Here is a 25,329-nt window from a genome sequence, read left to right as displayed (position 1 = left end):
TAAAGGAAACAGTAAGCTCTGATTTGAATTGCCTGGTCCAAATAGTGACACCCCGGTGGTGTGGTTGACAATTGGAACACACTCACCTGTGAAAGTCCGTCATCCTCTGAGGTGTCCTTACGCCACTGCAAATAGCCGACGTCACTGCGGGTCAGGACCCCACATGGCATTTCCCGAGACCTTCCTTTCTGATAGCCGTTAAAGACGTGTGGACTTGCTCTTCCAGTTAAAATCATGTTCAGAACTGCCTAGATGACACATTTTACAAATATTTACATTTCAGGTAGCGTTGACACAAGGACTTAATTTCATTTTTCTTTTAATAATCATAAAATGTATCATTTTTAGTGAAAAGAATGAAATCCCACAATATATAATTCTGGGAAAATGTATGTCACGAATGCTTGGTAGTGTTAAAACAGGAGTTTATTGATTTTTTTTTTTTCTTGAGCCCCATAACTCCCCATGGGCCCTTCCTCCCTTCCTATTTTTTTTAAACTTTGGTTTCCATAGTTGTGATTTAAGCTGCATGAAGCTAAGATGTTTTTATAGTGCTTTTCTTTCAGTGATTAGGGACTCCTGGGGGGGGTCTTGTCAAGATATTTTCTAATGTTTCTAGAATCTCAGGGATGGCAGGCTCTCAGAGGTAAACTAGAAAGGACTGTAATGGAAAGTGGAAAGATAGAATCTGATAACAAACTCGGGGAGCATCTCAGTTTTTCAAAGATAATTTGATCACTGTTCGCTTAAGGAGAGAATATGCTTAGTTGAAAGGGGAAAAAAAAAAAAAGCCTAATTGAGATGCTACGATAAAAAGGCAAAGTCTCCCAACCCACCTGCCTGCCCAGGAAACCTCCGGCATTTGGTCGTAGCAGATGAGTGGTGGAGACGTCCAGGTCCTTCTGAAGCCTGCAGAGCAGGAAGAGCCATCAGCACTCACAGACAATGATGCTCCGGGGACGTGCAGCCTCTCCTCCCTCCACCCCCCAACACAGAGCAGCAGCAACTTGGGCTTGCCTGGTCACTGTCCTTCCCATGTGCCTGGCATGCTTCCGTCTGTCGCTGGGAAAGCTTCTAGGACTGGGGCTACCGAGGTGACCGGGCCACCTCTGGATGCCGTTGGGGGAAGCCAGTGACACGCGGTCAGGGCGGAGGACGAAGAGACAGACCTCACACGTTAGAGTCCCTGGGTGCGGGCTCCCCGTGGGTGCGGGCTCCGCGTGGGTGCCGGGCTCTGTAGCAAAACCGTTTGCGCTGAGTGCCAAGGGACGCTTGGCTTAGGGTGGTGACACGTGGCCCCTCCAGAGGGCGCTGGCCCAAGGCGGAGTTGACCAGACTGTTCAAGTGGAAACCACCAGCTGGGGAGTTAAGCCCATGTCTCGGCTGCAGCCTCTACTGTTTCACCAGGGCCAAGGGTCAGGGTTCCATCCAGGACAGTATAATATCGAGGTGGAAAGCGGCTCGTGTTGTCACACAGAGGGAGATGCTGAGTTATACGAGCTCTATGTGTTCTTGAGCGAACCTGTTCACAGGACTGGAAGGTCCAGCACTTCTGTGAAAAAGGCCTAAAGACGTGGGTCAAGCAACAGATAGAATTCAGGGCATTGTTTCCTAAATTATGGCATGATGTTAGGTGGTATAGATAGGAGCAGTTAAAAATTTTTACAGTGATGTGTTTAATACTTTTTTTTTTTTTTTTTTTTTTTTGCGGTACGCGGGCCTCTCACCGTTGCGGCCTCTCCCGTTGCGGAGCGCAGGCTCCGGACGCGCAGGCTCAGCGGCCATGGCTCACGGGCCCAGCCGCTCCGCGGCACGTGGGATCTTCCCAGACCGGGGCACGAACCCGCGTCCCCTGCATCGGCAGGCGGACTCTCAACCACTGCGCCACCAGGGAAGCCCAATACATTTTTTCTTTAGCACAGCAAATACATGATTTAGAGGATATTCATGTTTAAGAAGAGGATGATATTTAAATGTGTGTTGATTTTGAATTTTTTCTTTTATTTATTTTTTGGCCATGCCACACAGCATGCGGGGTCTTAGTTCCCCGACCAGGGATTGAAACCGTGCCCCCCCTGCAGTGGAAGCACAGAGTCTTAACCACTGGACCACCAGGGAAGTCCCAAGTGTGTGTTGATTTAAGGACATTGTTAAGCAAATAATAATATAGATCATAAAAGTATGATATGCAAAAGACGAGTTTTCAGGAACTGCTTCAAGGCTTGAAATTCTTCCTTTCTGGGGGCCCTCTGTTTCTCTCTCTCTGACTCTCAAAAGCTTACCCTTTTCTCAGGGTCCAGAAGAAAGTCTGTTTCTTCCCAGAAGCCTTCCTTGGCCACCTTATCTGTTGGGGCCCCTCCCTCCTCTGGAATCCGTTAAGATTCATTGTCTCTGTACTTCATTTGGCCCGTCAAGTGCCACCTGGGACTTGCTCAGTCTCTCTGTGTACCCCTGGTTTTTCCCAAATTGGAACCTGCAAGGAGGTCAGGGCCATATCCTCTTTTATTTGTATTTCCCACAGTGCCAAGAACAGGGCTTTGCATTTCATAGGGGCAAAATAAATATTTGTGGATATATATTTTATCATACATAGAAATCATAAAATATTTTCATTTATGAAAACTGTACAAATAAGCCTGAGTGGTATCTGCCAATATTTATAACCACAAGAAAAAGGAACCTACTACTGTGCTAGAAAAGTAGATTCAGACTTTTCGGATGACACACCCACTCTCCCATGAATATGGCCAAACAGACTACAGAAGAGAATGCATCGACAGAAGGGCGTCCACTAGAAAAAAAATCTCACTCATGTTTGCAATAAGGCATGAAACTTTTTTCCAACACAAGAGAGCATTGTTTAGGTGACCCCAGAGCTATAGGAAATACCTGTGCAAATATTTGTAGAATTTACCTTTCAAATGTTCTGGAGAAGATCAGGCTGTAAAGAAACAAGATGACACCATGGCTTCCTTCTCCTTTGAACTATTTGAAAAACAAAGGAAAAACACGTTTGCATAAACACAGTGCATCTCTGTGTATCTGGTGGGGGGGGGGAGAGCATGAATTCAAGGGTTTACACCTGAGAGATTTTTTTTCTAGCTGCCGAAAGGACTGTGGGAGCTCTCTCTGCTTCTCTAGGTCACCTCCACCCTCAGATGCATATCCTCTTTCCTTGCTTCACACGTGCCAATGGCAGCATCATTCTCTTGGTTTTCAACCCATCTTTCCTCCACTTCTGTCATGTGATTCTCTTTGAATCATGGCTAAGACGTAGTGTATACTTCCTCTCCATTTTCCAGCGTCTATCCTAGCTCAGTTCCTCAGAGCTGCTCTGGCTGGCCCTTATCCAGCCTCCCTCAGTCAGTGCATTCTTCCTCATCATCCTGTTAAACTCAGGGGGAGCAGAGAAGCTTTCTAGAAACAGCTTTGGAGTTATACAAACCTGAGTTCAAAACCAGTTCTACTATACTAACTCCAGCTTCTTTAAGTTTCAATCTCATCTACAAATGTAGATCAAAATACCCTTTTCCTAGGATTGTTGCAAAAGTTAAATGAAATAATGCACAGGACCTACGTTAGTTCTTAGAACATGCTAGAACCACAGCAAAATGACTGTCTGTCCCTCTCTAAGGCACTCCTCCCTGTCTCTTTTCTTGGCCAGGTTACTTTTCTGCTCCAAACTTTCCAAAGGTGCCCTGTGAGCTCCAGGATAAAATCTATCCTCCTTCAGGGCCTCTCACTGGTTGGCCTTATCTTAGCTTTGTGTCAATACCCTACCTGCAGAAAAGAAGCTCCTTGGCTGGCTTTCAAGGCGCCCAGGGTTAAAGCCTCTTCTTTAAAGGCATGATATCAGGGAGCCTTCTGCTAAAATGCATGCACTTTTCCTTTTGTGGATTAATTTGTCCCCTTCACTATCTGTGCCCTTGCAGGGGCTGGATCTTCAGGCAGGAGAAGAAATTTCAGTGCCCACAGAAGCCAGATGGGAAACCCAAATGGGTGTACGGCAGGACGTGAGGGAGACGGGGAGAGGCGGAGCCCGAGGCAAGGGAGAGCACTTGTGTGTCGGTTTCCTGTTGCTGCCTTAACAGACGACCACAGGCGTGTTGGCTTAAAACCACAGGAACCCATCATCTCACAGTTCTGGAGGTTAGACGTCCAGCCCTGGTGTCACTGGAATCCATTCAAACTGCTGGTTGGCCTATGTTCCTTCTGGAGGCCATGATGTCTCCTAGCCTCTTCCAGCTTCTAGAAGCTGTCCTTATGCCTTGGTGCATGACTCCACATCACGTACGTAGCCTCTTCTCCTCTGCTTCCCTCATCACACCCCTTTTTCTGAATCTCCTGCCGTCCTCTTTCTCTTATAAAACCCTTATGATTCATTGGGCCCACCAGAAAAATTCAGAATAATCTCCCCATCTGAGATCTTGAACTTAATCACATCTGCAGAGTCCTTTTTACCAGTTAGGTAACATCCTTCAGTCTATCATGACTTGTCTATAATGGGAGTCACTGCTCCCTTTATCAGCTGATTGAAGACATGCTAGAATACAGGCCTAGTGCTGTCAGATTTTCTGATTTGGGGTGGGAGTGGGGGGGGAGACCTAAACATTTAGTTTTTGTGTGTGTGTTTTTTGTTGTTGTTGGTTTTTGTTTGTTTGTTTGTTTTTGCTGCTCTGTGCAGATTGAGGGGTGGCTTAACCTTAGTTCCCCGACGGGGGATTGAACCTGTGCCCTCAGCAGCAAAAGTGAGGAGTCCTAACCACTGGACCACCAGGGAATGCCCAAACATATAGGTTTTTACGTGGAATTTTCTGATTATTTTTGAAGTTCACCAAGTCGAGTTTTTAAAAATACAACACCATATGAGCTAATGCTGCAGATCCTATGTGATAGATGTATTAGTTTCCTAGACCTACCCTACAAATGGCCAGAAATTTGAATGGCTTAAAACAGTAGGAATCTATTCTTTCACAGTTCTGAAAGCTAGAAGTCTGCAATCAAGGTGTCAGAGGCAGGCCATGCTCTCTCTGAAGGCCTTAGGGGAGGATCCTCCCTTGTTTCTTCCTAGCTTCTGGTGGCTGCTGGCGTTCCTTGGTGTCCTTGGTTTGGGAGACGAATCACTCCAGTCTCTGCCTTCTTTATCACATGGTGTTCTCCCTGCATGTGTCGGTGTCTATGACCAAATTTCTCTCTCCTTATAAAGATACCAGTCATTGGAGGAAGGCCCACCCTAATCCAGCATGACCTGATCTTAACATGATTACATCTGCAAAGAAACTCTTTCCAAATGAGAACACATTCACAGGTACTGGGGGTTAGGGCTTAAACCTATCTCTTTTTTGGGGGGAGAGGGGAGATGCAATTCAACCCATAATAACAATAGGCCTACTGCCCACATGTAACCCTCAGACCTCTAGCTTGTGATCTCCGCCTGAAGACAGAGCACAGAACTGCTTCCTTTTGATAGTGAATGGCGTTTGGTTAAGGTCTGGATGGGGGCTGATCACACATGCAGCCCCGGTTAGGGAGTGCCCTTTAGAGGAATATCTAGGCATCAAGACGCCCCCTCACTCAGGAAATGGTGCCGACCCTTTCCCGCGTGGCTATGGTAATAGCCAGCTTGGGTCCGCTGGACACGACTCTTTTTTTTTTTTAATGGCTGTGTTGGGTCTTCGTTTCTGCGCCAGGGCTTTTCTCTAGTTGCGGCGAGCGGGAGGCCACTCTTCATCGCGGTGCGCGGGCCTCTCACCATCGCGGCCTCTTGTTTCGGAGCACGGCCTCCAGGTGCGCAGGCTCAGTAATTGTGGCTCACGGGCATAGTTGCTCCGCGGCACGTGGGATCTTCCCAGACCAGGGATCGAACTCGTGTCCCCTGCATTGGCAGGCGGACTCCCAACCACCGCGCCACCTGGGAAGCCCTGGACACGACTCTTGTGCAAAGCCCACCTGCACCATGCCGTCTGATTCTGCTTCCTTTCATTACTTATTCCAGCTCAACTCTTGGTCTTTTTTTAAATTTTATTTTTAAAATTAATTTTTATTGATTAAAAATTAGTTTAAAAATTAAGTAGAGTTGATATACAATGTTGTGTTAGTTTCTGCTTTACAGCAAAGTGAATCAGTTATACATATACACATATCCCCTCTTTTTAGGATTCTTTTCCCACATAGATCATTACAGAGCATTGAGTTCCCTGTGCTGTACAGTAGGTCCCCATTATCAACTCTTAGTCCTTGAGGGGAAAAACCTATGTACAGCTCTAGCTCTCATCATCTTATTCTCAACTCTGGCTACACTTAAGAAGCCCTTGCAGATGTGAAAGACTTTCTTATCGAATCAGACTCTCCCAGGTCTGAGTTGAAGAGACAGAAGACAGAGAGGGAAGGGTTTGCCTCTCTTTGCTGGCAGAGTCCTTTCTTACATGGTTCCTTTCCACGTAGCCCCATTAAACATCTCCCTCTACCACAGAAAGGCCCTAAGCAGGCTTCTAGCTTAACATTTCATGTCAGGTATTTAAAATCTATCATATAGCTTTCATTAGTGTCGTATTGCTGCTGTAACAAATTGCCATACCTTTAGTAGCTTAAATAATACAGATTTATTATCTTACAGTTGTAGAGGCTAGAAGACTGAAATGGGTCTTACTGGCCTAAAGTCAAGATGTTAGCAGCCCTGCGTTCTTTCTGAAGGCTCTAGGGGAGAATCTGTTTCCTCGCCCTTTCCAGCTTCTAGCAGCCCTGCCCACGTTCCTTGGTTCACCACTGTTGGCACCACCAGCAGCGGGTGGTACTCTTTTCACATCACATCCGTCTTCCCCTGTCTTATGCCTTCCTCATCCACATTTCAAGTCCCTTGAGATTACACTGGGCCCACCCGGATAATCCAGGATAATCTCCCTATTTTAGAGTCATCTGATTAACAAGCTTAATTCCTCTTTACCTCGTAATGAAACATTCACAGGTTCAAGGGGGTAGGGTATGGACATCTTTCAGGGGACCGTTCTTCTGCCTACCGTACAGACCCAAGAGAGGGTGGGGGAGGAAGGTCTGGGGTAACTAGTTTAAGCAAGATCATGTAGCTAGTTAGTGTGTGGCTGAGAACTCATGCCCAAGTTTTCTGTCTCTATGACCTTTGAAAGGAATGGGGTTGTGGGTTTCATGAATCAAACTTTCCCTTTCCACACAAGCCACGTTTATATGGTTTCATGGTTACTCTGCTAATTGTCCTCTGCTACACTGTAAGGCTCTGACTCCTGAGAAAATCAACTTTCATTTCTTTATCCACAGAGGAAACTTTTTAAAAAGCGCCTTCCGTTTTCCACCATCCCTATCCCCTACTTTGTGTCCTTCCCACACGGGAGGTGGGGAAGATTCATTGCAGGGGAGGGTATTGTGTGGAAGGCGCTGATGGAAGATGTGAAAGGGGGCCACCTTTTTCAGACTGGCAGTCATTTTTTTGAGCCAGTGTGAATGGCCATTTTGGCAATTTAGACCACCATTTTTGTGTTTTATCCCTTAGAGGAGGCAAGGCTGCTCTAACATTTTCTCTTCCCATAAAAGCAGTCTTATTGTATATGCCCTCTATAGTATTATTCTCTGGGTTTGATTAGCCAAGGAGAAAGAGGCATTTGTGAGTAGGGCCTGTGTGTGATCTGGCCTCCTAGATTGTGGGGAGGGAGAGACAGGTTTCTCTTTCCCTCATGCTGACCTCTCTTAGTCCTCAAAATGACCTGCTTTTCTTAACAAGCATCATTAGAAATACATTTTATAAAAGGAAGAAGATTCCTGTAAAATGAGTTCAACATAAAGGAATTATCTCAACACTTAAACACTTACACACGGTACATGATCACAGATGAATTTCTCAGTGGCTTCTTTCTCTAAAAGTTCAAACAGCTGGAGCTAGAAATCAGAAATAGAAGGTAAAAATGAAAAGGAAGATGAAAGTTATATCTAGAAGATGTCAACTCACTGTTAGTACCTCAAGGGAGTTCTTTGTTTCACTGCAAAATCACATTGCCAGAAACTGACATATTATCTTACACGAGGCCATGTAAAACGCACATGGCAAGACTGGGTGGCCACCAGCCTCACTTTTACATTCCTCAGTTTTAAACCAATATGGTATCTTGAGCAGGAAAACTGTAAACAGATTTTTTTCCCTAATAGGTAGAATTTAGCCAAGTTCAAAAGAGTGGCTATGGAAATGGAGTTTATGATAATTTCAGGCATGGGATAGTCTTTAAAAAAATTTGTTTTGTTGAAGTGTAGTTGATATACAATATTATATAAGTTACAGGTGTACAATATAGTGATTCACAGTTTTTAAAGGTGATACTTCATTTATAGTTATTATCAAATATTGGCTATATTCCCTGTGTTGTACGACATACCCTGTAGCTTATTTTATATATAATAGTGTGCACCTCCTAATCCCTTAGCCCTATGTCGCCCCTCCCCCCTCGCTCCCTCTCCCCACTGGTAACTACTCCTTTGTTCTCTCTGTCTGTGAATCTGCTTCTTTTCTGTTGGGTATGGAATATTCTTGATCGTGGTGAGTTCTGGAAGGAGAAATTCACAGCAGGCATCTCTGTCTTGGCTGCTTGGATCACGTATGCCCTTGACCCTTGCCTCTTTGGCGGGTACCTTTGGCCACATCGGATGCTTACATCACGGAGGTCCACCCAGGAGCATCAGTTCCGCCTCCATTTCCACGGTGAGCCTGATACTGACCCAGGCTTCACCACATCCTTTATCTGGCAGGACGGGCGGGAGTGCACTCACCCGTTCAGTGAAACCGTCCCCAGAGCAGTCAGGAGTCGGGGCGACGTAAGTGTCCTCGGTGACAAGGCAGACGGTGGCTTTCCGAGCTGCTCCTGCGGCCCACAGGACGCCCGCGCGCGTTCCTGCTCCTGCGTGCTTATCGCGCGCAGACTTCAGCGCAGGAGGAGGGCGGGAGCACGTTGCAATGAATGCCGCCCAGCCGAGGGCCTGGGCCTCCACTTTCCTGACCCCTTCTGAGTACAGGATGGGTCGGTTTGGCTCCTTCGTCAACCTACACTGTGAGAATCTTGTGGAGGGCCTCCTCCTCTCTGCCCGCACTGAACGGGCATCCTCCCCGCAGAGCATTAATCCTCTGGGTTCTCCACTGACCCCAGCCTGTGCATTACTGCCCCTGTGGAATCTCAGCACTGTCGTCTCTCCTGAACTCCGGCCGGGCTCCATCCAAACCCTCCGACCCGATAACACAGGCCCTTCCCAAGTGCAACACCAAACAATCCTTCCAGGTTTTTTTTTTTTTTTTTTCCGGTACGCGGGCCTCTCACTGTCGTGGCCTCTCCCGTTGCGGAGCACAGGCTCCGGACGCGCAGGCGCAGCGGCCACGGCTCACGGGCCCAGCCGCTCCGCGGCACGTGGGATCTTCCCGGACCGGGGCGCGAACCCGCGTCCCTTGCATCGGCAGGCGGACTCTCAACTGCTGCGCCACCAGGGAAGCCCGAGCCTTCCAGTTTTATCTCCCAGCTTTCCATTTTGCAGGCCCTCTGCCCCAGATGGACCAGTTCCCTGGACATATTTTCTGCATTCTACCTCCATGCTTTTTTTCATGTACTTGTCTGCCTTTAATATGCAAGTTCTGTCTGTTCTTCCTTCCTGATCACACCCTACCAATCATCTGAGGCCCACTTCCCCCTTACTAACTTGTAGTTTGCACTCATCTGGCACTCACTGGGCCCAGAATTGTTCTAAGCACCTAACACATATTACCTCATTTAATCCTGATGACCACCTGTGAGGTGGATGCTCTCAATATTATTAGTCCCATTTTAGAGATGAGGAAAGTAAGCCAGGAAGGTTGAGACTCTGCCCCGGTCATTCACCTTTAAAGCAGTAGAGCAGTGATGTGAATGCAGGCAGTGTGCCTCCCGACTTAACCATTAGATTGTTCTTAACCATTAGATTCCATCAAATGATCCCAGTGGGTGAGACTTGCCCAGAAATGGGAGCCGATCTTTACATCACAGACCTTTCCTATGCTCATTTCCTAAAATGTTTAACATTGACAACTGTGGTCCTGATGAAGAAACACATGACAGAGGTTAATGAATGAACTCAGCCATGATTTGATAGCAGCGGCCCCCAACCATTTTGGCACCGGGGACCGGCTTCGTGGAAGACAGTTTTTCCACGAACGGGTTGGTGGGGGGGGGGGGGTGGCTTGGGGGGGGATTCAAGCACATTACATTCATTGTGCACTTTATTGCTATTATTAGTACATGGTAATGTATAATGAAGTAATTATACAGCTCACCGTAATGCTGACGGGAGGCGGAGCTCAGGCGGTAGCGCGAGCAATGGCGAGCGGCTGTAGATAGAGAGGAAGCTTTCCTCGCTTGCCCGCCACTCAGCCTCCTGCTGCGCGGCCCGGTTCCTGAGAGGCCACGGTGATACCGAAATGAGTAGCCGGAGCCTTACACTCCAAAACCCTTGTCCAAGGTAGAATGAGAGTAAAACAAAGTGCTGTGAGACTGCAGAGGAGGAAGGGAGAACTTGTGATCGGGAAGGTCCGGGACGGCTTCATGGAGCAGGTCGATAATAGCAAGTACTCATTACCCTCTGTGTAATACCTGCCACCAGCCAGGTACTGTGCTAAATGCTTTCTATTCATGTAGCAAATGCTGCCTGTGTTCCATCTAGATTCCCTGGGATCCCTTTTCCTCACTTGGTGGACATGGCCCCCCCATTGCTTTGGGTACTTCTGCTAGTGGCTCATACTTTTCAACTTGCTCTGAAGAACTGGAGCCACCTTCCCCGGAAGTGACTGGGAGTTGTGCCACCTTCCCATAGGAGGGTCCACAGCGGATGCCTGATGAGGGTGGGAGGTGAAAAGGCCCCGCCCCCTTATCTGAAGATGGAGCCGTTGCCCCCCTCCAGAGCTCCCATGGATCAGGCGGAGGCTAGACGTCCCCGGGCAGCCACATGCCTCCTCTGCTTCTCCTGCCCTCCCTCGCCTGCTTCCCTGCTCTCTTAGGGGTTTCTCCTGAGGGCATTCATTCCCTTAACAAATCACCTGCAGGAAGAATTCCCATCCCTGGCTCGGCTTCTAAGGAAGCTGGCAATTCACGTTCTTAGAATAGATTAGACATTTCAGTTCCTGTTTTGGGTGATAAGTTACCCTGCCTGAGGGTAGGTGGATGCCTTTTAATTATTTCTGCTTCCTCTAATATCAACCGTAGAGTCTTACACTTGATAGGGGTTTATTAGCATCTAAGAACAAAATAATTTGAACTGATTTCTTAAAATAGGCAACTACCAAACACTGTACTTTGTCAGCGTGATTAGGTAGGAGGATGGACCCTTCATTTATTAGCTTTGTCGTCACCCCTTTTGTTCTGTCTCTGGCACTGTTAGGTTGGGACTTCCTATCAAATGTTGTCAGGTAAACCTATCTGGACACCCGGTGCTCCATTTCCTCAGTCAGGGCGCCTCTGCCAGGAGCATAAAAACTGTCAGTGTTAAATCCCTGCAACTGAGCATTGAAAGGGGCTCTGGAAGAGCTCTGCCTAGTCAGGAAATTCAGTCCCTCTGGGAGAGCCAGAGCCACTTCTGCCTTACGAGGCAAGTCCTCTTATGAGGCAAGTCCCCTTCCTGAGGCAACCTGGAGCCTACAGAGGTTCTCGGGAAATGGGTAATTCTCTTCAAATACTTCTCATAGGCCTCTTCCCTGAGCACGTTACAGTCTTTTCCCTGCCTTGTGAACAACAAATATTTAATGATGGATCCTTGTACAGCCACCTGAATGCTTCGGGCGCCTCCCGGAAAAGCGCAGGGTCAATAGTGAGGAGTTTACAACGGCGGTGGGGCCCTCAGGGCCCACGTTATAAAAGAGAAGTCTTGGAAATGGATGTCATTATTTATTCTTCTCGGCAGCCTTTTCCCTTCTGGGGCACAGCAGCATCCCCTAGGCTTAGTGAAGGGCCCCTGTTCTCCACACGTGCCATCCCGCCCCGTGGGCTGTGGCCGTGCCATGGCCGGGCTAGAATCTGCAATGACTGGCTTCTCTGTGGAGCCCCACAGACGGGCTCCCCGGGACGCCTGTCCCCCTCCACCCCACCTTCACTGGGCTCCTGCCTCACGTCCACCTGTTAGATTTGCAGGAGGTAAGGAACTAGTTGGCTAGCTCTTGATATTCTGCCTGGCTAGGGATCAATGATTTGAATTACTGAGGTTTTATACAAGCCAGAAAGAAACTCCTAGATCACTTCCTGCCCCTAAATTCTTAGGAATGCTTAGGACCTGGAGAAAAGAGCCAGGAAAATGAAAATTTGGAAGAGGGTGGAGGGGAGTTTGAGACTTTTGTGACATCCTAGAGAGCGTGTCGTAATTTTCAATAGTCTGTTATCATTTAAGGTGAAATTTTAAATTGTCAATATGTTTCTACATGTGATGATAATGAAAACGGGCCTCGTTTGGAGGAGGATGGAAGGAAACACAGACAGGGAGCGTGGGATTAGGACTGAAAAAAACTTGTCACGCGCTATTACCTTTCCCACTTCCAAAGCGAAAGCCAGGTCGGAAAGAGGCTCGTGAAACCGGAAATAGGCCTTTGTCCAGTCAGAGCTGAAGACCTGGACTGTATTTCCAAAGAGGCTCTGGCGCAGTTTCTGGAAAGAGGGGGAATAAATGGTTCAAACAAAGAGAATTCTTCCTAGACACAAGCCCTCAGCAAACAGACTTCAGCAAGGTGGTGAAACCATGGAGGAGGGCCTGTCCCCTTCCTAGAGTCAGGTTCACTCATTACTCTATTCCCTGATTGTAATTGTCCAGCTCTGTGCAAAAGGTTTGCATAGGGTTCACTTAGGACATTTTATCCTGAAGGCTGAGGGTGTCAACTCCGCACCTTGTTATCCTCATCCGAGTTCTGTCTCTGTGTCTGTCTCACCTTCCATTGCCAGCCGTCTTCCATGTACCCCCTTAAGATCCATGACGGGCGACTGCTCTCTCCTTATACCTCTCCTCCCTCTAACCATGACTCTGTAACTCCTATCTCTCCCACGTTTGGGTCTTTCTCTCTTGCTCCAGAAAAAAGGAATAGGCAGGACTCTGATTCCAGTCTGAGTACACTAGTGGTGTCAGTCGGTATTAAACAAGCAGCCTCTGTTTCTTTGCCCTAGAATCTATAAGTTTTTTTCTGGATACTCTGCAGCATGTTAAGATTGGAGAGGGTCTTTTAGAAAAATCCCAGAAAATTGGGTACAAGCCTTTGTAAACCAAACCCATGACAAAAGGGGAATCCCTTTATAATCAGAGGCATATTAATCATTCGGCTTGCGCTAGGTCCTGTGTGGGGTATGGATATGGAGAGAGAACTTCCGACTGAAGTACTCAGGAAGGCTTCGTGGAAGAGGTGGCATTTAAACTAGGCTGGCAGATGGCATCTAGCATTTATTGAGTATTTTCTACGCACCAGGTGCCGGGCTAAGTGCTTTGCATTCATTATGTTAATTTAATTCCTTGAGAAAGGTACTGTTAATCATCCTCCTTTTACGGGAAAGTATTTGCCTAAGGTCACCCAGCAAGTCAGGCAGAGCTGGTATTCGTACCCTTTCTTTTTTGTTTTTTTGCGGTACGTGGGCCTCTTACTGCTGTGGTCTCTCCCGTTGCGGAGCACAGGCTCCGGACGCGCAGGCTCAGCGGCCATGGCTCACGGGCCCAGCCGCTCCGCGGCACGTGGGATCTTCCCGGACCAGGGCACGAACCCGCGTCCCCTGCATCGGCAGGCGGACTCTCAACCACCAGGGAAGCCCCGTACCCATTCTAACACCACTGATCCGCCTCCCCGACTTTAATCCTGTATGTGCCATCCTTACAACTGCTGTCGTTTTTGTATGCCAATAATTATTGAATTAATATTTCTCATTAGCCTGGGCCATTCTTTTATAACTTAGAAAACATGTATTTAAAGCGTTTCTTTCTTTCTTTGTAGGGAGGTTGGCAGTTTCTCTTTTATTTCAAATCAGTTCACCGTCATTAAGAGCTTACAAAGGGTCAGATGTGTGCATTATCTCATTTAATCCCCATTTTACAAGGAAACGTTTATTTAAATAAATAAATAAATAAAGCGTTTATTTAAAAGGACACTTTATACCACATCCTTAAAATGAGAATCAAAATCACTTGCCATAATAAAAAAAAATAGAAATAAAACGATGTTATTAGATTATGCTAGAAACCGTTTGCCTGTGAAAGCTCTGACTGAGCCCTGCACTTTTTTTTTCGGGCCCAGCCACTCCGCGGCATGTGGGATCTTCCCGGACCGGGGCACGAACCTGTGTCCCCTGCATCGGCAGGCGGACTCTCAACCACTGCGCCACCAGGGAAGCCCGAGCCCTGCACTTTTTATAATTAAAAAGGGAGATGAGAGGTGTTCAAGAGATGTGAATATGTGCTGCCCTTTACCCTGGCCTGCCGGAGTGGAGAAGGGGCTGATTTTCCCACGAGGTAACTCAGTGCTATTCAGTGTCACTTACTGCCATATCCCCAAAGCAGCCCATGCTGCAGCGCAGGCACATGTCCCACACTCGGTGACAGACCGCACAGTGGTCTGTCACCTGTGAAGGCGGGGAGGCTGGGTAGAGAGGGAGATCTGCAGACACACACACATGGTACCAGGGCATCCAGAGACAGTGAGTAGGTCACTGGGTCTCGAGCACTGTGGGTTCTGGGGCCACAGGGCAGGAAGTCAGCGGAAGGTCAGAATGGAAAGTACCTTGGGTCTGATCCTGGAGCGCTTTGAATATCACACTCGGGCATTTGGAGCCAGTTGAAGAGTGTAGACAAAAGGAGCATGGACCCCAACTGGTCCAGAGCCAGGGTACCTCTCCCCAGCTGTGCATAGCGCGGCCTCTAATGGTTTCCAAGAAGGACAAATGCAGGAGAAGCATGCATCTGGAACGGTCTTCCGCATCTCAAACCAGGCTCTGGTTCCATGGCTGGAGTTTATTTCCTGGCCACCTCTGCACCCACCCTCCAAAGAAAAGATTGCCTCTACAGAGAAATAGAGACAGAAGAAAACTGCTCACTCCTGACTCCAGGCTTGAGAAGCCCCGGCTCTGCTCCTTGCAGACCACACGAACGGGGACAGATTGTCAAACCTCTCTAAGACTGTCTTTGCTTATCCTGAAATGGGGGTAACCCCTGCTCTGTCCCCATCACTGAAATGGAAAGCTATCACTGCAAGAGGAGAAGTATGGAAAGGACTGTGGGAACCACAAGTGCTGTTATTACCTTTGTGAAAACACAGCCTGTCTACACTGGAACCTATTATGCTGCATGGAAGAAAGTCCCAGCCCAGGTGGAAAAAGACCAGAGGCTGGCGGGAATAAGGGAGGAGAAGCCATGGATAGTGGGACAGACTAAGGCAACTGTGGCTAAGAGAGCTTAGAATTCAAGTTCAATTTTAAAAATTCAGTAAGCCAAATCAAACTCCGTTCCTGTTGCCAGCTGACCCCTCCGACTTAGGGAGCGCCAGTGTCCAGATTCGCCTCGGGAAGGCCTGGAACAGGGGGGCTGCAGGCTTCTCAGGGAGCCCCTGGTGTCCAGGGTGGCAACAAAGATGACTCACCTTACTTATGTAACACTGACTTTCTTTTCTTTTTTTAAAAATTGTTATTGGAGTAGAGTTGATTTAGAATGTTGTGTTAGTTTCTGCTGTACAGCAAAAGTGAATCAGTTATACATATACATATACCCACTCTTTTTAAGATTCTTTTCCCATATAGGCCACTACAGCGTACTGAGTAGAGTTCTCTGTGCTGTTCAGTAGGTCCTTGTTAGTGATCTTTTTTTTTTTTTTTTGCGGTACGCGGGCCTCTCACTGCCGTGGCCTCTCCCGTCACGGAGCACAGGCTCCGGACGCGCAGGCGCAGCGGCCACGGCTCACGGGCCCAGCCGCTCCGCGGCACGTGGGATCTTCCCGGACCGGGGCACGAACCCGCGTCCCCTGCATTGGCAGGCGGACTCTCAACCACTGCGCCACCAGGGAAGCCCAGTGATCTATTTTATATACAGTAGTGTGTACATGTCAATCCCAATCTCCCAATTTATCCCCCCTCCCAGCACTGACTTTCATAGTGATATAATTTATAACAAGATTAACCTGACACATAGTCAATGATACACGTATGCTGTTGTGCTGCCTGGTAACTAGACACAAATGGTAAATGGTCCTAATAAATGACGATAACAATTGTTATTATTTAACACAATCCAGCACGATTTTTCTCTCTTCACTTTGTTAGTTTTCCAGGAATACGTCTCTTCCCTGATTGCTGTGATGATGATAATGATGGTGATAATTCTCTCTCTCTCTCTCTCTCTCTCTCTCACACACACACACACACACACACACACACACACACACACAGGTCCTGGATTCATTCTTCCCAACAGATTTCATTTCCTTACCTTGACTGCCTTGTCCATTGTCCCTGGTCTTAGGGGGACCTCTTGTGACCACCTGTCCCCGTCCAGTCCTCTCCCACATGCTCCCTGCCCACAATTTGAAGTAGAATAATTCTCTTTGCAGCTCCTTCCCTAAATCTTTTCCTGCTTTAGAAATTACTGGGGCTTCCCTGGTGGCGCAGTGGTTGAGAATCCGCCTGCCGATGCAGGGGACACGGGTTCGTGCCCCGGTCCGGGAAGATCCCACGTGCCGCGGAGCGGCTGGGCCCGTGAGCCGTGGCCGCTGAGCCTGCGCGTCCGGAGCCTGTGCTCCGCAACGGGAGAGGCTACAACAGTGACAGGCCCGCGTACCACAAAAAAAAAAAAAAAAAAAAAAGAAATTACTGGACCATCATGGAATCAGAGCGTTTAGAATTACTGCGTCCTAAGAAGACATTTCTCAACTAGCCCATCAAATAGAGTGGTGGTCTCTTTAGCTGGCTGTGTTCACCATCAATTTCTCAGCATCTGGTGCAGTACCTGGTACATAGTAGGCTCTCAGGAAGTAGTTGTTGAATGTTTAAAACTCTGACTCGGCTTCTTGTTCTACAGTTAAAGGACCTGGGGTCCAGGGCAGTGAACTGGTATGCCAAAGGTCACATATATGGTAAATGGTAGTGCAGGGAGTCAAATGCAAGCCTTTCAACTGGTACCAGTCAGGGTCCCAGCAGGAAACAGGTGGCCCTCAAGTCAGGATAATTAACTTGAGGAAACTTTACCTCGGGGACCATTTACAAAGATGTGGGCTGCATGTGGGCCAACAACAGTGGCTAATGCAGGGTCCCAGGGTTAGCAAGAGTGAGAAGTTTTTATGTCCCCGACACCTGGAGGGGTGGAAGGGAGAAGAGAGTCCTGGGAGAGGTCTGCCTTCTGAAGAGAGGGATTCAGCCAGCTTTGCACACCTGACTTCATTCCCTTCCGTCCCGTCCCTCCAGGCTCCCTCCAGGGCTCCCATTGGTCAAACTCAACAGGGAGTCAGAGGAGGGAGCCCTGTTGATGGAGTGAGTACAGCTCAGCCTCCAGCGCAGAGAACAGGGCGGACGGGGTAGAGCATGCTTCTTTTTTTTTTTTTTTTTTTTTTTTTTTTTTTTTTTTTGCGGTGCGCGGACCTCTCACAGTCGCGGCCTCTCCCGTTGCGGAGCACAGGCTCTGGACGCGCAGGCGCAGCGGCCACGGCTCACAGGCCCAGCCGCTCCGCGGCACGTGGGATCCTCCCGGACCGGGGCGCGAACCCGCGTCCCCTGCCTCGCCAGGCGGACTCTCAACCACTGCGCCACCAGGGAAGCCCTAGAGCATGCTTCTGAAGGGGCACACAAATGACACCCACTAGCCTGTGCAGCGGTGCCTCTCTTTGGGATCACCCAGCGGCAATGAATGAATGCATGAGTGAAACATCTACTGAGGACCATCTGTCAGCCAGACCTACGTTGGGGTTGCCAGGCTCTGCTTCCTGCTCCCCTAAAGCCAGCCCATTGCCTGCTACCCTCGATTAGAGAGCTTCGTTCTTCTGGCTCTCCCCCAGAATATTTTGCTCTCCCAGCATGACAGTTTTAATATGATCCTGCTGGGTGATATTGCAAATACACTGGGGGTTTGTTTATTGGCTGCTGATAAAAGAGGCTATAGGAATGTGTTCCAGTCTGGGTCCTGCAGAAGGGCCTGACTGTGGAGGAGTTTGAGAAACTCCTGCTGGCGGGAAGTACAGTGGGGGAGGGGGTGTTGCTGTGGAAGAGCCCAGAGGAGCCTTACCCCGCCATTCATTACACCACATACGCTATAAGACGTGAGGCTGGGGGAAGGAGGAACCCTGTGGTATTGGAAATAGGGCAACGGAAGGCGAGAAACGAGAGAGCTGGGGAAAGCAAAGGGGCATGGGCTGCTTTGCCCACTCCCTACTTTCTCAGCAGATTCCCAGCAAAACGTGTGCGCCAATGTCAGGGGATCCTATGAATCGCAATTCCAAGTGGAGGGGGGAGATGAGAACAGCAGAATGACAACGAAAAACACTCTCATGCGGGTGCTAGGATCCAATCGCTCTAGTAATTTGCCAGGCGGCTGCACGGCCGAAAAGTCAATTAGAAGTGGTCAAGCTTCCAAACTGCCTCCCTGGACACGAGTATCCAGAATCCCAAAGGCTCATCTTCTTGAAATCCCAGGGTGTGTTTAATTAATGCTACTGTTATTTAAAGGACACATTATCATCTGGTCCTCAAAATGGGAATACGTCTAAATTTGTTGTTTTTTGAAGAAAAAACAATTCTCTTGGCTTCTGGGACTTCCTTAACACTCCATCAGGTCTGATTCTTTCGTCTCCCAGCCTTTTCCAAAGGGAGAGAATTACCTTGGAAAAGTCACTAAGGAGGTCTCCAATTACATCACATCTGTGTTTGCAGACAAGTGGGAGAATTCAGATCCAGACTCTCCTGCCTCCACAATATAGAGAGGAACTAGAAGACTTTGGAAACACCCGTGAATGCCTTTTTTTTTTTCCCTGTTTTTAAAATGCATGACAGTGTTTTTAGAAATAGATTGTCCATTCACCTGGTGCAAAATCCAGAGAGTACAAAAAGCTATGCTGAGAAGACTCCCCCCCGCGCCAGGGCTCTTCTCCTCTCCCTCCCCCTACTGCTACATTCTAGGAAGCCTTCTGGAATTTCTGTGTGCATATACAGGCAAATACGGTATCAGTGTAGAATCACAGTTTTCTCTAATTTTCCATACAAAAGGTAGCCTATTTCCTGATATGTGTAAATTTCAAAATGACATTCTCCATAGAAATTCATTAGTAGCCAAATATACTTTTTTATTAAAGTGTTCATCAAAAACTGTTTACGGTAAAATATGGATACACTCGGCCCTCTGTATCTGTGGATATGGGGGGTGGGCAATGGTAGTAGGCCATGTTATATAAGGGACTTGAGCATCGGAGGATTTTGGTTTCCTCTGGGGGCTCCTGAAACCAATCTCCTGAGGATATTGAGGGTTGAGGGGCGCTGTAGTTGCTCTAACTACTGTTTCTACAGCACGGTGTGTGCAGAATAACCGCTGAGGCTGGAGGTGCTAATAGGCTTACACGTTACCTGTCTCCACTACTGAAAAGGAGAGTGATGAACTAGACACCTAAGACACAGGTTAAGGCCCCATCCGGGGGCTGTGAGGCCAATGTGCAAAGTGCAGCATCTCAAGAGAGCCCCGCCGGCCTGTCTTCCTGTGGCATCTGGCACTGCAGCACAAGCCGGAAGGTGGATTGGGGCAGAAAGAGCTGTGAAGATGAGAAAGAGCACGCGGGCCTCCCAGCACGTTTGTGCCGCAGCTACGCCAGTGGAGAGAGTTGCTCTGCGAAGCCTGTGAGGTTGTGCCTGATGGAAAAGAACAGGGGGGCTGTAGTCCCTGTGTATGATGACGGTCCACCTGGGGAGCCTCAGGAGCAGCTGCACCGAGGGTTAGAAATACTGCAGTCAGGGCCAGCCTGGCCTCTGGGCTCGAAAAGCAGGCGGAGACCGGGAGGTTCCCCCAGAGGGGGCTCTGGCCCCCACCCCTGCCTCTCATCAGGGACCCTGCCTGCAGGGCACAGCCTGCACAGCTTTACGGCCATGGCAGGTCTGACCGTAGGCCTTGTTGGTCTTTGCCCAGATGACCAGGCTGGTCCCGGGTGGGTTCTGCCAGAGCGCCCAGGTGCAGGGCAGCGTGTCCTCAGGAAGGAAGTGCTTCTTCCGACTTCTGTCCTTAGGGCTCCAAGGAGAGGTCTCTGCCTAAGTATCTAGAATGTGGTCCGGAGGTTGAGGAAATGGGGTGAATGTGGGAAAGCTGTCCCTAAAAGCCCTGATTTTCACTGTGATTGAAAGGGCCGTATTACAGGACGATCCTATGGGCGGGATCTCTCACCCTCGCTGGTGCTTTTTCCCTGCCTCGAGCCCTGGCTTCACTTCCCCAGGTCCCCCGTCATGCCTCTCTGATCATGACAGCTGTTCCTCTGGCCATTCGCCGAGGCACTGCCCCCAGCCCATGCAACGAGGTGCGTCTGGGTCTCTGCCTCAGCCCCTCTCCCCAACCCTGGTCAAGTTTCGAATGGAACAAATGGTCCCTGGGAACAGTAGCTTCCAGGTCCACTTGGATTCTTAAACATCGGGTTCTTTTCAAATCTGCTTATTAGCTGGCAGCCCCAGGGAACGTTTCTTTCTTGAGATCATCTCTTTGCCCCAAGACTGGGCCTGGAAACGTGCCCCCATCTCCCTGTCTCCTGCCCACACAGGACAGGGGTCCCGTCTCCTACATCTACCTCGTCTTCCACCTCTTCAGTCCTCCCCCGGCCGCCCTGTCCTACTTTATATGTAAATGATTTGAATTTAACTCCCTCATGGCTTCACACTTGACTGTCACTGAGAGAGTAAATAAAGAGAGACTGAGAGTTTGGGAGGAAAAGCCTGGAATGTCACCGGTGTCCTTGAAAAATACCATAAATAAGTCATTTTAATTATATTCGCCTTTTACCAGTAACCACCGTCTGCAGTCTTATCTTCCATAATACTCTCACATGACAGCAGATAAGATTCCTCTGCCTTGTTGTTTGGGGAAGATTACGTTTCATTTCATGTTTAATTGACAAGCTATACTTACCGTGGCCACCGCTAGGGAGATAGGAAAGCCGCCCGATTTTGAAGAGATGAGACAGGGTTTAGGAATAGAACAAAGGCTACTTGATGGCCAATGCCCGTGTCCTTTTGGCTGAGGTATTCCTGTTCCATCTTCAGTTTCACCGGCAGATATATGGTTGCCTTCATGATGCTGTGTAAGATGCCACCACCAAAAAACAAAGCAAACAGAGCTGGTGATGACCTTTTTCCCCCTCTTTTCTCTCTGAAATATCAGTGTTCAGAAAAATGTTGTCTCCCTTTTAAAGCTGTCTGAAAATTTTCATAAATAGCAACAAAAGAGGCAGAAAAATCCCAGTGTCTGTGTCAAAAGGGTTTCTCCTAAGTTTTATGTGACTCGGGGAGGTTAAGTGTAACTATGGAAACATAATTAACGCTATCAAGACCTTGACTTGAAATTATGTTTATAGAAGAATGTAAATGTCACTGTCTCTTGTTTTGAGAAGGCAACATTTTGTAAACAATGAGTGAATCTTTCCAATCTATATGAGGTATTTCTCATTATGTTGTAACTGGCCGATAAACAAAGTCAGGTTACCTCCTTTTAATTCTCTCAGATTCCTGTTGCCTAGCAAGTGAATATAATAATTTTCTTCCTTAAAAAAATCCACCCGCTACCTTTAAGAAAAATATCTATTTTTACTTTTCTTAACTGATTCTTACGGCATTTAAATATAAGTTAGCATTGATTCTTCTTCCAATTTACTTCTATCCTAATTTCATGAAAAAAATTTGCCCAGTTGGTAGCTGAAACGTGAAGGAAACTGCCTTCCTAGTTTTTCTGGATTCCTAGAGGCTAAGATGCTTTCTTATCTCAGAAACACAGCATCCAAGTCACAGACTACTGGTGGTATAAGATGCATTTCGTAAATCACATGGAAAATCTTTACATTTTTGGCAGGGGGTTTCCCCCACCTTGTGTAAAGCATAACTTGACATTTATTTTTTTTTTTCCTTGCAAAGATTATTTTATCTTTTGACTATTCTATTCCCCCAAATGATAGCTAGCTCCATTTAATACTTTCAGGACTAAAATAGAAGTATTAGCTCCCCAATTCTGATAGACTGGGTAAGAGAGTTTCAGCACAAATAATAAGGCTTTTGATCACAGGTTACTTGGAGCAAGGTGCTTTAGTGTTGATAGTTAAAATATTAATCATTCAGTTGTTTGATTGTATCATATATTAGTGCCAAGAAAATCACCTTAATATTTTATGCTGTGTTTGTTCAGTGATTGAATTAACATCTGAAACACAAAGTCCATTACCTTCTAACCTTTTCAGGTGACATGAGAGAAAAACATCTTTCATCTTACACTGTATAACAGATTTTAAAATACATTTTAACACCTGAATTCAGTCATCTTTTCCTTATTTTTTTTTTTTTTTTTTTTTTTTTTTTTTTTTTTTGCGGTATGCGGGCCTCTCACTGTTGTGGCCTCTCCCGTTGAGGAGCACAGGCTCCGGACGCGCAGGCGCAGCGGCCACGGCTCACGGGCCCAGCCGCTCCGCGGCACGTGGGATCTTCCCGGACCGCGGCACGAACCCTTGTCTCCTGCATCGGCAGGCGGATTCTCAACCACTGCGCCACCAGGGAAGCCCCTCTTTTCCTTATTTGAAGATGGTAAGGAAAACAATTTTTCAGAAGCTGAATCAAGACAATAACTATTTTCATAACTACTTTTCTTCAGGATCACTGAAGCACTTGGGTGTCAGAATCTAGTGTTATTTCACAAGTGTAGGAACTCTAGATTCTCATATATTTTTTTTTTTTCTAAAATAATAACCACATGGTGCTTTTAGTGATGAAGAGGAGCTCAGCTCAGGGCTCTGTGGTGACCTATATGGGTGACATGGGAGGTCCAAGAGGGAGGGGACATATGTATACATATAGCTGATTCACTTCATTGTACAGCAGAAGCTAACACAATATTGTAAAGCAACTATACCCCAATTCAAAAGAAAAAGTAGGAAGAGATTTTTATGAAAAAAGAAAGAGTAAGAAAAGTTCTTCAACGAGGTTTCTAGTTTTGTCTTTTCACACATTAAATGCTGGGTGCCTGAGTGACATTATGTGCACAGAATAAATGCAGATTATGCTGTTAATGTGATTGTTTTGAAGAAACAGCTAGAGGCAAACACACTGGCTTTGAGAAAAATAATTACCTGAGAAGTTGTATTATTGGTTCCCAACCTATAAATGAAAGAGAAAACATCAAGAAAATTTCTCACTATGTTCACCCCTTATACCCTCAAACCTCTTCAGCTTCAACCTTGCTAGGGATGGCTCTTTCTGCAAACAGTTATACCTGAAGCATTTAAAATGTAAATCTGTAACGGACACTTCTCACGTGGCAAGCGTAAAAGCTGATTTCTTAAACACCTAAAATCCCTCTGGTTATCTAGAGAAATGAGAACATCTTACCGGTGATAACTAAAGATTTCCCTCCACTTGTCCAGAAATGAAATCTTCCTAGTTATCTCCTCTAAATCCAGCTCCTGGGAGCTCTGTTCCCGGTCCGAGGGCTCCATAGCTGTTTAGATAATGTAAGGAATTAGAAGAAGGAAGTTGTTCAGGTGAGAGAGAGAGGGCTGGCAGTGAAGTGAGACGGCTGACGTAGATGCCCAGGTGAAGTGTGTGTAACCCCTACTTTTTGACCAGCAAGGAGATCACGCCACCCAGTTGCAGCTTTGGGCGTTTTGTAAGCCCAGATCGTGATTAAACTTTCATTAGAGGTAGAATACTCTTGTGTTTTTCTTCGCTGTATGGACGCCATGAATGTTCAATCCAAGACACAGATTTATAAACAAAGGGACTGCAATTACTTACCTGTATCAAAGCAACTGGGATAATTTAATCGAGGAGAGATACCATGCTGGTGGAATGTGATAGCACCTTATTCTGTGGTGCCTCCTTGGAAATACGTAGTCAAAGAGGATAAAAGCCATCATGCTGATACTGAAAAATGATAGCAACTACTATTGGGTAATACGTAGGCTGAGGAAGAATCTAGCCAAAGGATATTTTATATAGATTTTAGTCCACAGAAATATTACACGATTTGAAGAGGGACTGGTTTCATTTGTTTGGGGAAGAAGTTTAAAGGTATGTCTCTTCCTGTTGGCTGAATGAATTGTAGCTGTAATAACTGGCATAGAAAAGAATATTGATGGTTGTGTCGGTTAATTTTATGTGTCAACTCGCTAGACTATGGTACCGAGTTTTTGGTCAAATACCAGTCCAGATGTTGCTGTAAAGATATTTTTTTAGATGATTAACATTTAAATGGTAGCATTGTGGTTTCTCTGGGTATATGCCCAGTAGTGGGATTGCTGGGTCGTATGGTAGTTCTATTTGTAGTTTTTTAAGGAACCTCCATACTGTTCTCTGTAGTATCTGTATCAATTTACATTCCCACCAACAGTGCAAGAGGGTTCCCTTTTCTCCACACGCTCTCCAGCATTTACTGTTTATAGATTTTTTGATGATGGCCATTCTGACAGGTGTGACAGATGAATGGATAAAGAATATACAGTGGAATATTACTCAGCCATAAAAAGGAATGAAATTGGGTCATTTGTAGAGATGTGGATGGATCTAGAGACTGTCTTACAGAGTGAAGTAAGTCAGAAAGAGAAAAACAAACATCGTATATTAAGGCATAAATGTGGAACCTAGAAAAATGGTACAGATGAACCGGTTTGCAGGGCAGAAATAAGACACAGATGTAGAGAACAAATGTATGGACACCAGGGAGAGAAAGCGGGGGTGGGAGATGGTGGTGGTAGTGGGATGAATGGGGAGATTGGGATTGACATATAGACACTAATATGTATAAAATGGATAACTAACAAGAACCTGCTGTATAGAAAATACATTAAATAAAATTCAAAAATTCAAAAAAAATGAAATTGGTGATTTTGAGTAAAGCAGATTATCTTTCGTAATGTGGGTGAGTCTTATCCAATCAGTTGAAGGCCTTAAGAGAAAAGACCAAGGTCCGCAGAGGAAGAAGGAATTTGGCCTCTAAACAGCCTTTAGACCTGAGCCTGCAACATCAACGCTTCCCTGGGCCCCCAGCCTGTCATCACATCAACCAGAGGCAGATTTCAATGTCCACAGTTTTGCTTGGGGATACTCTACTTCCAGTTTCTTAAACTAACTTTTAGTGGTT

At 47.0% G+C, this 25,329-nt stretch overlaps 1 protein-coding gene across 1 annotated transcript in view; it reads right to left on the bottom strand.

The window, feature by feature from the left end:
- The window catches only part of MINDY4B (MINDY family member 4B), a 42,121-nt gene extending 18,435 nt beyond the window's left edge, over positions 1-23,686 (bottom strand). The window contains 10 exon segments of the mRNA XM_059065259.1: positions 87-248; positions 837-909; positions 2,915-2,985; positions 7,840-7,905; positions 8,788-8,937; positions 11,671-11,818; positions 12,547-12,665; positions 21,121-21,288; positions 23,321-23,348; positions 23,580-23,686. Of these exon segments, the coding sequence (XP_058921242.1) occupies positions 87-248; positions 837-909; positions 2,915-2,985; positions 7,840-7,905; positions 8,788-8,937; positions 11,671-11,818; positions 12,547-12,665; positions 21,121-21,288; positions 23,321-23,348; positions 23,580-23,686 (1,092 nt within the window).
- Between the last annotated feature and the right edge of the window lie 1,643 nt (positions 23,687-25,329).

The sequence above is a fragment of the Kogia breviceps genome, chromosome 5 (assembly GCF_026419965.1).
Source record: "Kogia breviceps isolate mKogBre1 chromosome 5, mKogBre1 haplotype 1, whole genome shotgun sequence".
Classification (NCBI taxonomy): Eukaryota; Metazoa; Chordata; class Mammalia; order Artiodactyla; family Physeteridae; genus Kogia; species Kogia breviceps.
The sequence above is the reverse complement of the archived record's forward strand: the minus strand, read 5'-3'. Positions and strand labels throughout refer to the sequence as shown.